Genomic DNA, 14951 nt, shown 5'->3' with positions numbered 1-14951 from the left:
AAGTAGATCTCGGGTTATAAGTCGAGATCTCGAGTTACTAAGTCGAGATCTCGCATTGTAAGTCGAGATCTCGTGTTATAAGTCGAGATCTCGCGTTACTAAGTCAAGATCTCGCGTTATAAGTAGAGATCTCGGGTTATAAGTCGAGACCTCGAGTTACTAAGTCGAGATCTCGCATTGCAAGCCGAGATCTTGTGTTATAAGTCGAGATCTCGTATTACTAAGACATGATAACTCGAGATCTCGTGTTACAGAGACCCAAAGTAAATTGACAGTAATATTTTGGCTATAAAAAAATATACCCAAATCTAGATGGCCCTAACGGGCCACCGTCCTAAGCGTCAAGTTGGTTTATTTTCCGTTTTGGTGTTAACTCCATTCGAAAAAACTGAAAGGTAGGAACGTTTCATATTGTTTTGTGGAAAAGTTGCTGAGCTAAAGTATTGCCTCGATGAGACTGGAGACAACTAACATTTGGGGCGGCATTTATCATGGCTGATGGTAAAGTGCTGTTATGCTCAGCTCACGCTGACTCAAGGTAATTATAAAGTTTCTTTTCATTGTATAAATTTACTAAATCCCTTGCAAAGCTAGCACTTGTAAATCGCACTTGATGCACCTAAACGATAAAGAACATGATTTCACGCTTCAATTTTTGTCAATTTGTGTTTTGCGCGTTTACCGAGGCAGTTATTCCCATTCAAATCGCGCGCGTCAATTAAGGTTTTCTGCTCCTGACATGGTTGTGACCGGGGTTGTGACATTTCTATGCCATCCTTTCTAAGGCGAGATAAACCTTTTTCGATGAACCTTTGTCCTGAGTTCATTTTGTTTGAACGAAGCATATGTATATATATATCGTCCGTGGACTAACTGCATGGCCAAACGTTTGTAAACGTGTTGTCATATGCAAGACATGAAAGCCACTTCATAAATAGAGTCACTTTGTTTTTCATCTGCACAGAAGATTTAGCGGTTTAGATTTACCTATTTTCATTGATTAATTGCTGAATATTTCGTTTTCAGTCTTACCGTAGCTGTTCGCCAGTTTAGAGAACCTGTAAAAAGACGAGGAGATATGCAAGACCATGGAAAGAAACCCATCTGGGAGAAGAAAATATACTTTATAACTGAATTCTATCGACTCGTCGAAGGAACGGTCCGAATTCCGGACTCCTGGACTTAGAAGCGTCATGTTTTTCAAACCAGATTTTTGCAGACGCAGTAATCCAGAGCTCAGAATATCAGACGCCTTGCATTGATAAATCCGTCTGTGCTTGGGTTTGTGTGGATTTCCAGTATTCTTTAGGCTGCTTGAAAACATAAATTTGCGTGGACAACGAGAATTTCTCTGCTGAAATGACGATTTCTTTATCGATGGTTTTTCACTTCACCAAAATCCACATAGAATTGAATTAAATAGAACTCCACGAAAAAAAAAACAGTTTTAAGTGTTAAAAGGATCAGAAATTCTAAGCCCTTTAGAATCTGGTGTAAGTATCCGGTTTTATTCAGTTATAAATGATGGGGGGATCAGAAATTCTGAGTCCCGTGGAAATATCAGTAAATAGCCGATTTTGTTCAGTTTTAAGTGTAGGGGGATCAGAAATTCTGAGTCCCTTAGAATCGCTGAAAATGGCCGATTTCGTTTAGTTTTAAATGTTGGGGGGATCAGAAATTCTGAGTCCCTCAGAATCGGTGTAAATAGCGAGTTTTATTCAGCTTTAAATGTTGGGGGGATTGGAAATTCTGAGTCCCTCAGAATCGGTGTAAATAGCGAGTTTTATTCAATTTTAAATGTTGGGGCTGATCAGAAATTCTGAGTCCCTTAGAATCTGATGTAAATAGCCCGTTTTATTCAGTTTTAAATGATGGGGGGATCAGAAATTCTGAGTCCCTCAGAATAGGTGTAAATAGCGAGTTTAATTCAGTTTTAAATGTTGGGGGGATCAGAAATTCAGAGTCCCTTAGAATCTGGTGTAAATAGCAGGGTTTTTTTTCAGTTTTAAATGATGGAGGGATCAGAAATTCTGAGTCTTTCAGAATCGGTGTAAATAGCCAGTTCAGTATTCAGTTTTAAATGATGGGAGGATCAGAAATTTTGAGTCTTTCAGAATAGCTGTAAATAGCGAGTTTTATTCAGTTTTAAATGATGGGGGGATCAGAAATTCTCAGTCCCATAGAATCTGGTGTAAATAGCAGGTTTTGTTCAGTTTTAAATGTTGGGGGGATCAGAAATTCTGAGTCCCTCAGAATAGGTGTAAATAGCGAGTTTTACTCAGTTTATAATGTTGGGGGGATCAGAAATTCTGAGTCCCATAGAATCTGGTGTAAATCGCAGATTTTGTTCAGTTTTAAATGTTGGGGGGATCAGAAATTCTGAGTCCCTTAAAATCGAGGTAAATAGTCAGTTTTATTCAGTTTTAAGTTATGGGGGGATCAGAAATTCTGAGTCCTTTTATAATGCTTTTACGTTGAATTATAAGCGCTACCAGGATCAGATTTTGTATCTCTAAGAAAAAAGAGGAACAGTGAATAAACTTACAGATATTGACGGAAGCGGTAAATTTAATATCTTACTTCCCCTGGTCTTGACGACAGACCACTTTCTTTCCGTCCAATTTGCTATTTTCGCTCGGAGTGACAATTTTTTCAGTGCGCTCTAATAGTCTTGCACCGAATTTGTCTTAATCGTAACGCCACATTTTAGTTTGCAACGCGTTGTGTACCTTCAAGGGTTCAACTACTTTAATGGATGTAAAGGTAAAGCCTCTGTGTTATATCACAGATCCTCAAAAGCCCTATATCGAATTAAAGGTTATAGAACTAACTATTTAAATATCTCATTATTGTTTCAAGAAATTGAATTCCCAAATTTACCGCGCAGTCGAAGCTTGAAGGTCCAGACCGTTCCAAATCAATTCGATTTTCATATTTCGGAATTTTTTTCTCGAAGTCAGGATCCCAAAAGGCTAAAAACTCATGTTGGATTTTACTCAATTCGATTGTGTTCAAACACATGGAAATGGCATGATCAGCATCTGGCCAAATTGAATGAGGTTGACCAAATCTTTTGGGAGTTTTAACCCTTGAAAGTGTCCTTTCCAAGCGAAGATTAAAGATTGAGAAAACAGCAATACGTTGTCAATCAAAGTGAAGTTTTATTTATGTCCCAATTTCTCGGCAAATATTCACCCTTTTCAATTTTTTTTTTCTGTTTCTAAGATCTTACTGGAAAGGTTATTTCTATGGATAAAAATGAAATCCAAAAATTTCCTCCCTGATCATAAACGGTAAAATAACTTTAAATGAAACGTGTCATGTCAACCACACACTTCACAATTTGGGCTTTAATTTCAGACTCAGCTGCAAGCATATATACAACTTTTCAAATTTGCAATTACAAATTATGTTTCCATTGCACAATCGACGAAAACTGCCCACGTTCACTTAATGGTTGTCCAATGGTTGTCCAACGTCAAAATGCCGAGTGCTAAAATTCATATCCTTAGAATCCACGGAATCAGAAACGATTCATTCGGCAAAAAATCTTTGCAATGTCGCCTCGTAATATAATATACTCAGGTATCTTAACGGACGCAATAACTGATCTGTTAAACATACAAATCTCGTAATTGGTTAGTTTGCTCTATGATATTTTTGATAAGCGCGAGCTCTTTCTCAAACCCATTGCGTTGTTCATGCTTTTACTTTCCAGCCATTCTACCGGCCTGGGTTGAACCTGTTAGGCACTAATAACCCGCGTCATCTGGTAAACCCAGTATCACATGAATTTATATTTTAATTTTTAACTTTTTACTCGTGCCGTTTCAAAGTTATTTTGCTAAACTTAAGGTAAGATACCCACCCTACTAAAGGAAGTAAAAAATAGACATTAGGGAAAATACTTTGTTAGCGAGTTACCGATGGCAATTTTTTTAAAGAGACAAGGACATGTTTAGACTTTAGCAGTTAGAAAAATAAAACCATAAAACAATCATTTTCTGAGTTAACAGGTTTGAATTGAATGGGGGCATGGTAAAAGTTTATGAGAGGCAATGTAATTCTTTACCGATATGAATTAAGTTAGTATGGTCTAAGCTTCCTCCGCGTTAGAAACTGCGCAACTCTTTCAGGATACCTTTTTTTCGCAGATTGCAGTAGAACTCACCTGCTCACAACACTCGAAAAACAATATTAGATTTTTTAATTCGAAAAAAGTCACAAACTCACAAAGCAAACTAAAATTTAACATTTGTCAAATAAATGTAATATCTCACAATTTAATCGTGATATATATTTGCAAAGTAAAAGAAAACTCATTGACGCTATTAACATGATAAACCAGAAAGAAAAATAAAAAACTAGTTGATTTGTAAGAAGGATTACCTTTTTATAACGTTGATAGATTATTCAGTATAATTCTGTGTTTTTACATACAATTTAAAAATGTTCAATTTTATTTGATCTATTTGCCGTCCTGTAGTAAAACGGGTTTCTTTGACGCTTTTAGACGTTAGCAGGTTATGAAAAAGCTGTTAAAACAGTTTCTAAACTTCAAATATACTTTCCTTGAGCTGTTTGCCTTCAAATTTTCCCATAATCAGGTGTATTGGACTTGTTATCCAACAATCGAAGGCCATCTGCTTCACGAATTTCTATAAAAGAGCAGCAAGCGTTTGGTGTTGGAAAGCTGATTCACTCGTGGTGGATATAGTTACATTTTGTTTCGGAGCTCGGCTGAAAAGAAAACATGAGACTGATTTTTGCATTAGCCTTCGTCCTTCTGGCGACCGTGGTGTACGCAAACCCTTTGTCTGAAGAAAAGAGTGACGGCGAGGACAAAGAGGGAGATGTTCAGCTAAACGATCCTGCTGAGCTGGAGAATGATGACGACAGCATCGACGAAAATGTTCATGATGCGCGTGCGAGAAGAGTACGTACCAGTTTTTATGATTTTTTGTTCTCTCTCTCTTATAAAAGAACGATTAGTTTGCTAATTCGGTTATTTTGCTTTAACAAAGTTCCTACCAGGCCACCATTAAGATTCGACTTTTCTACCCGCACAAACTCAATTACAATTTTACTTCTTTTCTGTTTTTCATTTAGGGTTGCAAAAGGAGGTTTGCATTCTGTGTGGCAAGGGGCAAGAGCAAAAGAGGGTGTTTAAAACAGCTCCTTAGATGTCGCCGTGGCCGTGAGCTCGAGAATGATGACGACAGCATCGACGAAAATGTTCATGATGCGCGTGCAAGAAGAGTACGTACCAATTTTTATGGGGTTTTTTTTGTTCTCTCTCTCTCTCTTATAAAAGAACGATTAGGTCGTTAATTTGGTTATTTTGCTTTAACGAAGTTCCTACCAGGCCACCATTAAGATTCGACCCAAAAGGGAATAACCTTTGATTGAATCAAATACTAGATTTGAGACCGTCCGTCAGTTTGCTTTCATCTGAGATGATAACGTAACTGAATAGTAATGATAAAAATTCCTGGTTTACAAAAAACATTGATTGAAAGGCTGGCATTAGGGGAAAAAAGGGCAGTTTCTGATAGCCAATATTCTACCTGCTATGTACACAGGTACAGATTAATAGACTGTTACATATAGAGTGAAGTTAGTAGAACCTTAAAATACTAGGTTTGAACGGGTATTTCACTGGAACCCGTTATTGATGATGGTTTGGATCTAGTTCAAGCTTAACTTTTTTGTAAGTTGTTCTCTTTGCAACTTTTAAGTTAACAACTAATTTTAACACTGACATGGAATTCATAAACACATTTCACTAGCAGTTCGTATTTGCTACAAGAGATAATCCACTTGGCTGGAAGAAACTTGACAACTCCTGAGAAGATTAAACAATGCCGCAATGGTTCTATAAGTCACTCCACTGTTTGGCATCTGACTATCTTTGTTCCAAATTTACTAAACGTAGCTATGTCTCCAGTTTCTTTCTAAGAGATATTAGTTGTAAACTTGTTACCCCAGCCACCTTGCCCGTTACCCTGCTCGAATTTCATAAAGGAAAGATTCACAAGTCTCACATTTCACCATTCATATAGCAGTTTTAGACATAATTTTAATCTTTAGTCATAGAAATAGCTGTTTTACGATAGTAAAAAGAAAAGTAGTTCAGTTTAGTCTAAATAAACAACTGATAAGTTGACTGTGTATAGATAAGGTAATTTATTCGTTCGTTCGTTCGTTCGTCCTTTCGTTCATTGATTCATTCGTCCTCTATTGGTTTCTGTAATAATTCATTTTACCTAGTATAATTATTTTAATTACTGTACATATTCTAATCTGCATACATTCCCTACCAGTTTTTCTTGTTTATTAGTCCGTTAACATTTTCTTTTTCTTTACCGTGCTAAATGATTGTCCAAGCGAGCCACTGAAATACCGCGTTAGTTTATCGCTAGTTATCCATATCCGTTTACCCATGTACCTACAACAAAGACTTTTTTCTACCCGTACAGACTCAATTACAATTTTACTTCTTTTCTGTTTTTCACTTAGGGTTGCAAAAGGAGGTTTGCATTCTGTGTGGCAAGGGGCAAGAGCAAAAGAGGGTGCTTAAAACAGCTCCTTAGATGTCGCCGTGGCCGTGAGCTGGAGATCTGAAATGGTCTTGTAGTCCTGTTGCAAAAAATATCGGCGTGTTCTGCTAGAAAATTATTAGACTGTCGAGCCGACACTGTGTAACTTCTTAGATTGATAATTGATAAATAAAACTGCCTAATACAACTGAATGCTGTTGAATTATTTTTGAGAGTTAAACCTGCTGTTCGGGTCATGGTGATACATACAGGCGGAGCGCTAGCGAGATTAAACACGGTTTCTGCAGCATGAGGCAATTATACTAGGAACTTGATGAAATTGTCGTTAAATAGATACTAAAAGTTATATCTCACCTCAACTCTACTCAACTCACCTCACCTCTTACCCCCATTCCCATCTCACCACCCTCCCGAGGGGTGCTTGTCCATCGTACGGTGACCTTTAGCATTTGGTACCCAATTACACACCTGGCCCCGGTTGTTCATAGATCGTATAATTTTATGCACTGGATAAAGTGCTTTCTATCGTATAAAATGTATATAAAATTGGAAGGCAATCTATTCGCTGGATGGTGACTCATGCACTGGACATATAAAGTTATCCACACTCTTTGAACAACCGAGGCTTTGAAACAGAGATACTAAGTAACTTGAGTAAATTCCTTGTCTGAAAAAACAACACGTAAATTCCAAAAATAACGAAGGCAATTTGACTTGAGTAGGTTTCACCATGAAGTGATTCATTTTATATCGATGTTGTAATAATGATCCGTAATAGTTTATTTCCCGCTCCTGTGCGGCGACTTTCCCGGTTCCAATGTTGGATTGCCAGGGAGAAAATTCATGGCAAATCTCAGTTAAAAACCAACAGTTCATTTCCGAGTTCCCGTGTGAGCCTCATTATGAAAGGGAGGCGATAAGTGCAAAAGCTTTTCAAATGGGAATGCCTGCCAGTTTGCTTTCATCCGGGATAACACAACTAACATCGATGATGAATTCGTGGTTTACACGGAAATTTTAAGATGAGAAAGCTTTTAAAAGGAGAACTGATTAGAATGTTGGTTGTGTTATTGGGACAACACTTGAGATACAACTGAACCTCGCCGGGGTTCTATCACTTATTTTTCACTGTTAATCGGAAAAAGAAACTCATTCTTTCTCAGGAAAAAGGTTAATCTATAACCTTGGCTGATTCAAGTAGTATATGTTCATTGGAATTATCCCCGTTAGTGTATAGGTACAGGTATAGGACGGTATAGGTAAATCATTGATATGCATAAGGGTCGAGGCAATGACGTCATCTATTGTTATAACCTAGGAAAAAATGCCTTCCTGCATACTAATAAGTGTCTTCCTGCATACTAATAAATGTCGAGGTTTACTAATGAGCGTCACTCTTGCACAAAGAAAACAATAAACTTGCCCAGGCTTGCCCGCTCTATACCCACCCTGATTGGATCTTAAGATTTATATTGTCTGTTTTGAATAAAAAGCGGTTAGATTTCGAAAGCGCTATCGTTCTTGCAATCGCTTTGCTGGGAAAACTTTTTTTCGATTTTCCAAACGTTAGTACCGTTGAAAATGGCTTTTTTCACGAACCTTGTTGATCTTCAAGCTGCCTTAAGCGCTTGTTTAACTGTCCCGAGAAAATGTGCTTTATGTTTGCCCCTGCTTCAGAATGGAAAGAGGACATAGAGTTGGTCTGTGATTGCTCTAACAAACTAGCATTGAGAAAAAGTAAACAACCCTGGAGCCAGGATCGCATGTTTCTGACGTGCCACGAAAAAGAGTGTAACTTTTTCGTGTGGATAGAGCAGCCAATATCGCATGCTATCAAGGAGCGGCTCTCATATTCACCTAAGCCACGGTTCACAAGATTCCATCCTTATAGAGAGATAAAGGAGATGTTTGAAAATCATCGCCAAGAGGTTAAACAGAAAGGACTTATTCAGCGCCAGCGCCATGCACGCAAATATGACGAAGCATTTTTAATGTCTGACAATGGATTCAACAGTCTAGGAAGTCCTAAAATATTTCACGGTCTTAGATACAGAAAATGGATGGACGAAGTATGGGAATCTTACAAGTTTTATGTCCAAAAAATGAAAGAAGACTCTCGAGACGACCCAGATCCTACACTTTGTTTAGAGAAAGACAATTTGCTGCGTCAGGCGTATTTCAAGTACGCAAGTGATGACGGCCATCATCCCGAAAGTTTCCGAGTGTTGAAGGTTTTATATGAAAGACATATTGAAGGCAAACACGTACCTTTTGAAGGTTATGTCATCAGCCCCGAAGAACATGAAGAGATAGAAAGAGATAAACAGTTATCTTCTTATTCTAGAGCTTTTGCACGAGATTTACGCAGGTCAAAATGTATTGTTATGCTTAACAATATAAGGAACCAAGATCTTCCTGTTTGTGCTAATTAAAATTATTGCATTACCGTATGTGTAGAAATAGAGCTGTCTTGAGATCCTTTGAAAGATTTTTAAAGTTTTTGAGTGAAATAAAGTTTTATTCATCTTTACACCGCGTTAGTCACTAATTATGTTTAACAAATCTTTGACTCGAGCTCTAAAATTTGCATGTGAATTATCTCGTGTGTCTTTTGTTTGAGAAACAATAAGTCATATCCAACACCTACCCTGATTGGGTAGTCCCAGAGTCAGTGTCTATAACAATACCTGAACCGGCTAGACGCAAGCTATTTGATGCGAAATCTTCGTCCACTTCGATTTTCAGACCGTCAGTTCCTTAACAACATGGCCAGCAAGTTTACTGTTGGTACCCCAAACACCCTCGGAAAAATGTAGAATAGTGATATTGAAATTGAATATCGGAAACTATTAGCGACCTGTTTCAAAACCATGAACGGAACAAGGGAATTATCACAGAGAGCTTGTAAGGCAATTAAAACTTAGCGACGCGCGACACCCACGCGTGTGTCTGAAAAAAATAAAGACACATGACTAGAAATGGCCCGTTCGTCTCCTTTTGTCCCTTTTGGCGTGGTTTTGACTTTTCAGGCCTGGTTATGGCCTTCAAGGCCTGTGTTTGGCCTGGTTATGGCCTTTCTGGTCTTCTTTTATTTATGAAGGTGAACGCTTAGTAACCCTGCCTTCATCAATTTTCTATAAAACAGACGCGTTACTTTCTGAAGTCTAGTTTCCTGTCAGCAGGCGTGCGGTTCAAACCAAAGATGATGAGCACAAACTATACCTTATACCTGCAACAAGGTGCTGGAAATGATGAAGACTGTGAAGAAAGTGATTTCTCCCAAGAAAGCGAAGTTTCTAGTCAAGGAACGGAGTCTTCCCAAGAAGAAGGAGAAACAGAAAACTTAGAGCCGTGGTCACGCATTCTTGATGAAGCCGAGAACCGCCACAAGACCCAGCTAACGCTTTGATCAATCAATACCAAGAAAACGGCGATTCAGAAAATGTGGCTCGTAGTAAGGCCGTAAACGCTCTCGTTCCTGTTTACAGAAAAGAGCTGAGAAAAGTGCTCTTAGAGAATCTACAATGGATGCGTGCAATGAAAAAAGATCCCACCTTCAAAAAAGTGATGGAAACTCAAAAAGAGCTTAAAGACACAGAAGGATTTGATTGGTTGAAATCGACGGAGCTTGCTATCGATAAGCGAAAATTCTTACTCAATCGATTATACGAAAAGTAGCCCATTCCACAAGATCAAGACTAAACCTACTATGAATGTTATGGAATTTTTTTTATTTCCTGGACCTTTGTATTGTTGCATTTCAATAAAACTGTAAACAAGCAAACTTTAAGTGTGTTGATTGATGACTTGAAAATAATAACAATAATACTAAACTTGTAAAAAAATTTAAAAAAATCTGAAATTTGAAATACAAATTTCTAAAGCAAGATCAAAACTTATTAATTAAACACTGTTATTTGTGATGACACTTTTAAATAAAGATGATGATTCCAAAGTTGAGAGCTGTTGCGTGACTAGCGACGCGCGACACCCACGCGTGTGTCTGAGAAAAATAATAATACTAATAATAATAATAATAATAATAATAATAATAAAAACATATAACTACAAATGGCCTGTTTGTCTCCTTTTGTCCCTTTTGGCGCGATTTTGGCCTTTCAGGCCTGGTTATGGCCTTTCAGGCCTTCACATAAAATCGCCGCCATGTTTGTTTAACAAAAAATCGGTACTTAGTCTCGCTCGGCCAAATTTGTTAACTGGGGCGATCACGCAAACTCGGATCCAGGCCTCGCTGCTGACCCCCCTGCTCTGGACAATGTCACAGGAATAGGTAAAGTCTCCTGAATTATCATTGAAATGGTTTTCCAGTATCCATTTGCCAAGAAAACAAAGCACACTTATATCAAACTAATTTTAAGATTGGAAGAAAAGCCTTTAAAGACTGTTGAGAACCCGTGCAACTAAACAGGAATTTAAAGCTTATTTTTTTTATACTATTAATTGAAAAGGATTTGCTGAAGCAAAGACATGCAAAAATTACAGAGAGATTTAAGGCTCAACGTTTCGGAGTCATCTTGACTCCATCATCAAGAGAAAAAAATCAGTTTTTTCTCTAGATGATGGAGTCAAGATGACTCCGAAACGTCGAGCCTTTAATCTCTCTGTAATTTTTGCATGTTATTATTTTATATGGAGCCATTCTGTGGCTGTACGCTATTTCTCTAGATTTGTTATAAGTTGTTCCAGGGTTATCCCACCCTAGAGTATTACGCAAACCAAAATAGAAAAATTGTTATTGTAGACTTGTTATGTCATTAAATGTCGGCGATAAGACAGAGAAGTTCACAGTAAAGATTCTCTGCTTCAAGCGCGTTTGTGGGCATTCTAAGATCGTTTTCGTTCATTAAGATTCTAGCAAGCTCTCTAAAACTGTCGGAAATATCATCTTCAGGCTTCTCACAGCAAACGTCCATCGCAACTTCCACTTCTTCTTCAGGAACTTCATTGAGATATGATGCCCTGCCGTCAGCTTCAGGCATAAAGTACAGAACATCTGGCCGTCCAGCAGGTGAATCTTCAGTTTTGGAAGGACGAATTCTATGGAGGTTCCAATGCTGAGCAACTCGTTGCAGTTCCGCTCTTAAAACAGGCATGAAACAAAATTTCAAACACTGCATTTGAATATAATTGTCATCATTAAGCAGACCTCCATCCATGAGATCTTTAAAGAATGAAATCCACCAGTCACTCTCGGAATTTCTTAGCAATGCCCACCATCCTTCAATTCGTTGATTTGAGACGGATTTTCCATACAGAAAGCTTTTGTTTCCTCGAAAGGGGAACAAAATGATAAAATTATATAATTTGCCCGGTTCTCGTGTTCTCGCGTTTTAAGTCGAGATCTCGCGATATAACTCGAGATTTCGAGTTAGTAAAGCGAGATGTCGCAATACAACTCGTAATCTCTTGTTGTAAGTCGAGATCTCGTGTTACTAAGTCGAGATCTCGCGTTATAAGTAGAGATCTCGGGTTATAAGTCGAGATCTCGAGTTACTAAGTCGAGATCTCGCATTGTAAGTCGAGATCTCGTGTTACTAAGTCGAGATCTCGCGTTATAAGTAGAGATCTCGGGTTATAAGTCGAGACCTCGAGTTACTAAGTCGAGATCTCGCATTGCAAGCCGAGATCTTGTGTTATAAGTCGATATCTCGTATTACTAAGACATGATAACTCGAGATCTCGTGTTACAGAGACCCAAAGTAAATGGACAGTAATATTTTGGCTATAAAAAAAATATACCCATATCTAGATGGCCCTAACAGGCCACCGTCATAAGCGTCAAGTTGGTTTATTTTCCGTTTTGGTGTTAACTCCATTCGAAAAAACTGAAAGGTAGGAACGTTTCATATTGTTTTGTGGAAAAGTTGCTGAGCTAAAGTATTGCCTCGATGAGACTGGAGACAACTAACATTTGGGGCGGCATTTATCATGGCTGATGGCAAAGTGCTGTTATGCTCAGCTCACGCTGACTCAAGGTAATTATAAAGTTTCTTTTCATTGTATAAATTTACTAAATCCCTTGCAAAGCTAGCACTTGTAAATCGCACTTGATGCACCTAAACGATAACGAACATGATTTCACGCTTCAATTTTTGTCAATTTGAGTTTTGCGCGTTTACCGAGGCAGTTATTTCCATTCAAATCGCGCGCGTCAATTAAGGTTTTCTGCTCCTGACATGGTTGTGACCGGGGTTGTGACATTTCTATGCCATCCTTTCTAAGGCGAGATAAACCTTTTTCGATGAACCTTTGTCATGAGTTCATTTTGTTTGAACGAAGCATATGTATATATATATCGTCCGTGGACTAATTGCATGGCCAAACGTTTGTAAACGTATTGTCATATGCAAGACATGAAAGCCACTTCATAAATAGAGTCACTTTGTTTTTCATCTGCACACAAGATTTAACGGTTTAGATTTACCTATTTTCATTGATTAATTGCTGAATATTTCGTTTTCAGTCTTACCGTAGCTGTTCGTCGGTTCAGAGAACATGCAAAAAGACGAGGAGATATGCAAGACCATGGAAAGAAACCCATCTGGGAGAAGAAAATATACTTTATAACTGAATTCTATCGACTCGTCGAAGGAACGGTCCGAATTCCGGACTCCTGGACTTAGAAGCGTCATGTTTTTCAAACCAGATTTTTGCAGACGCAGTAATCCAGAGCTCAGAATATCAGACGCCTTGCATTGATGAATCCGTCTGTGCTTGGGTTTGTGTGGATTTCCAGTATTCTTTAGGCTGTTTGAAAACATAAATTTGCGTGGACAACGAGAATTTCTCTGCTAAAATGACGATTTCTTCATCGATTGTTTTTCACTTCACCAAAATCCACATAGAATTGAATTAAATGGAACTCCACGAAAAAAAAAAAACAGTTTTAAGTGTTAAAAGGATCAGAAATTCTGAGCCCTTTAGAATCTGGTGTAAGTATGCCGTTTTATTCAGTTATAAATGATGGGGGGATCAGAAATTCTGAGTCCCTCAGAATAGGTGCAAATAGCGAGTTTTATTCAGTTTTAAATGTTGGGGGGATCAGAAATTCTGAGTCCCTTAGAATCGAGGTAAATAGTCAGTTTTATTCAGTTTTAAGTTATGGGGGGATCAGAAATTCTGAGTCCTTTTATAATGCTTTTACGTTGAATTATAAGCGCTACTAGGATCAGATTTTGTATCTCTAAGAAAAAAGAGGAACCGTGAATAAACTTACAGATGTTGACGGAAACGGTAAATTTAATATCTTACTTCCCCTGGTCTTGACGACAGACCACTTTCTTTCCGTCCAATTTGCTATTTTCGCTCGGAGTGACAATTTTTTCAGTGCGCTCAATTAGTCTTGCACCGAATTTGTCTTAATCGTAACGCCACATTTTAGTTTGCAACGCGTTGTGTACCTTCAAGGGTTCAACTACTTTAATGGATGTATAGGCAGCGCCTCTGTGTTATATCACAGATCCTCAAAAGCCCAATATCGAATTAAAGGTTATAGAACTAACTATTTAAATATCTCATTATTGTTTCAAGAAATTGAATTCCCAAATTTACCGAGCAGTCGAAGCTTGAAGGTCCAGACCGTTCCAAATCAATTCGATTTTCATATTTCGGAATTTTTTTCTCGAAGTCAGGATCCCAAAAGGCTAAAAACTCATGTTGGATTTTCCTTAATTCGATTGCGTTCAAACACATGGAAATGGCATGATCAGCATCTGGCCAAATTGAATGAGGTTGACCAAATCTTTTGGGAATTTTCACTCTTGAAAGTGTCCTTTCCAAGCGAAGATTAAAGATTCAGAAAACAGCAATACATTGTCAATCAAAGTGAAGTTTTATTTCAGTTGAAAATTGCTTATATCCCAATTTCTCGGCAAATATTCACCCTTTTTCAATTCTTTTTTTCTGTTTCTAAGATCTTACTGGAAAGTTTATTTCTATGGATAAAAATGAAATCTTAAAATTTCGTCCCTGAACATAAACGGTAAAATAACTTTAAATGAAACGTGTCATGTCAACCACACACTTCACAATTTGGGCTTTAATTTCAGACTCAGCTGCAAGCATATATACAACTTTTCAAATTTGCAATTGCAAATTATGTTTCCATTGCACAATCGACGAAAACTGCCCACGTTCACTTAATGGTTGTCCAATGGTTGTCCAATTTGTGATACAGCCATCTTAACGTCAAAATGCCGAGTGCTAAAATTCATATCCTTAGAAACCACTGAATCAGAAACGATCCATTGGGCAAAAAACTTTGCAATGTCGCCTCGTAATATAATATACTCAGGTATTTTAACGGACGCAATAACTGACCTGTTAAACATACAAATCTCGTAATTGGTTAGTTTGCTCTATGAAATTTTT

At 37.9% G+C, this 14951-nt stretch overlaps 3 protein-coding genes and 2 long non-coding RNA genes across 9 annotated transcripts in view; 3 read left to right on the top strand and 2 right to left on the bottom strand.

Annotated features, from left to right (window-relative positions):
* The window catches only part of LOC146451455 (uncharacterized), a 299471-nt gene that overhangs the window by 167164 nt on the left and 117356 nt on the right, over positions 1–14951 (bottom strand). The gene's annotated exons all lie outside the window — the stretch shown is intronic.
* LOC146451462 (uncharacterized) overlaps positions 1–14951 on the top strand; it is a 43938-nt gene that overhangs the window by 25112 nt on the left and 3875 nt on the right. For 3 of the 4 annotated variants that reach the window (XM_085098851.1, XM_085098848.1, XM_085098849.1), the window contains 3 exons: positions 4854–4936; positions 5110–5259; positions 6520–6607. In XM_085098851.1, the coding sequence (XP_084954977.1) occupies positions 4854–4936; positions 5110–5259; positions 6520–6607 (321 nt within the window). The remainder of the gene's footprint in view (positions 1–4853; positions 4937–5109; positions 5260–6519; positions 6608–14951) is intronic. The other variant, XM_085098850.1, reaches the window with a different exon arrangement.
* On the top strand, positions 339–2647 carry LOC146451465 (uncharacterized). 2 transcript variants are annotated; one of them, XR_014859978.1, is made up of 3 exons: positions 339–538; positions 1027–1920; positions 2203–2647. It is a non-coding gene; the product is annotated as an uncharacterized LOC146451465 (long non-coding RNA). The 2 variants fall into 2 exon arrangements; XR_014859977.1 differs by having other exon boundaries at positions 1027–1991; positions 2134–2647.
* Positions 11237–12397, bottom strand: LOC146451464 (uncharacterized). The gene is made up of 2 exons (XM_085098991.1): positions 12321–12397; positions 11237–11903 (listed from the first exon to the last, which is right to left on the bottom strand). Exons 1-2 carry the CDS (start codon positions 12395–12397, stop codon positions 11336–11338), a joined length of 645 nt encoding a protein of 214 aa, XP_084955117.1. The 3' UTR covers positions 11237–11335.
* Positions 12357–13807, top strand: LOC146451463 (uncharacterized). Its single transcript, XR_014859998.1, has 2 exons — positions 12357–12556; positions 13045–13807. It is a non-coding gene; the product is annotated as an uncharacterized LOC146451463 (long non-coding RNA).

The sequence above is a fragment of the Pavona decussata genome, unplaced genomic scaffold (genome assembly GCF_977016875.1).
Source record: "Pavona decussata unplaced genomic scaffold, jaPavDecu1.1 SCAFFOLD_386, whole genome shotgun sequence".
Classification (NCBI taxonomy): Eukaryota; Metazoa; Cnidaria; class Anthozoa; order Scleractinia; family Agariciidae; genus Pavona; species Pavona decussata.
The sequence above is the reverse complement of the archived record's forward strand: the minus strand, read 5'-3'. Positions and strand labels throughout refer to the sequence as shown.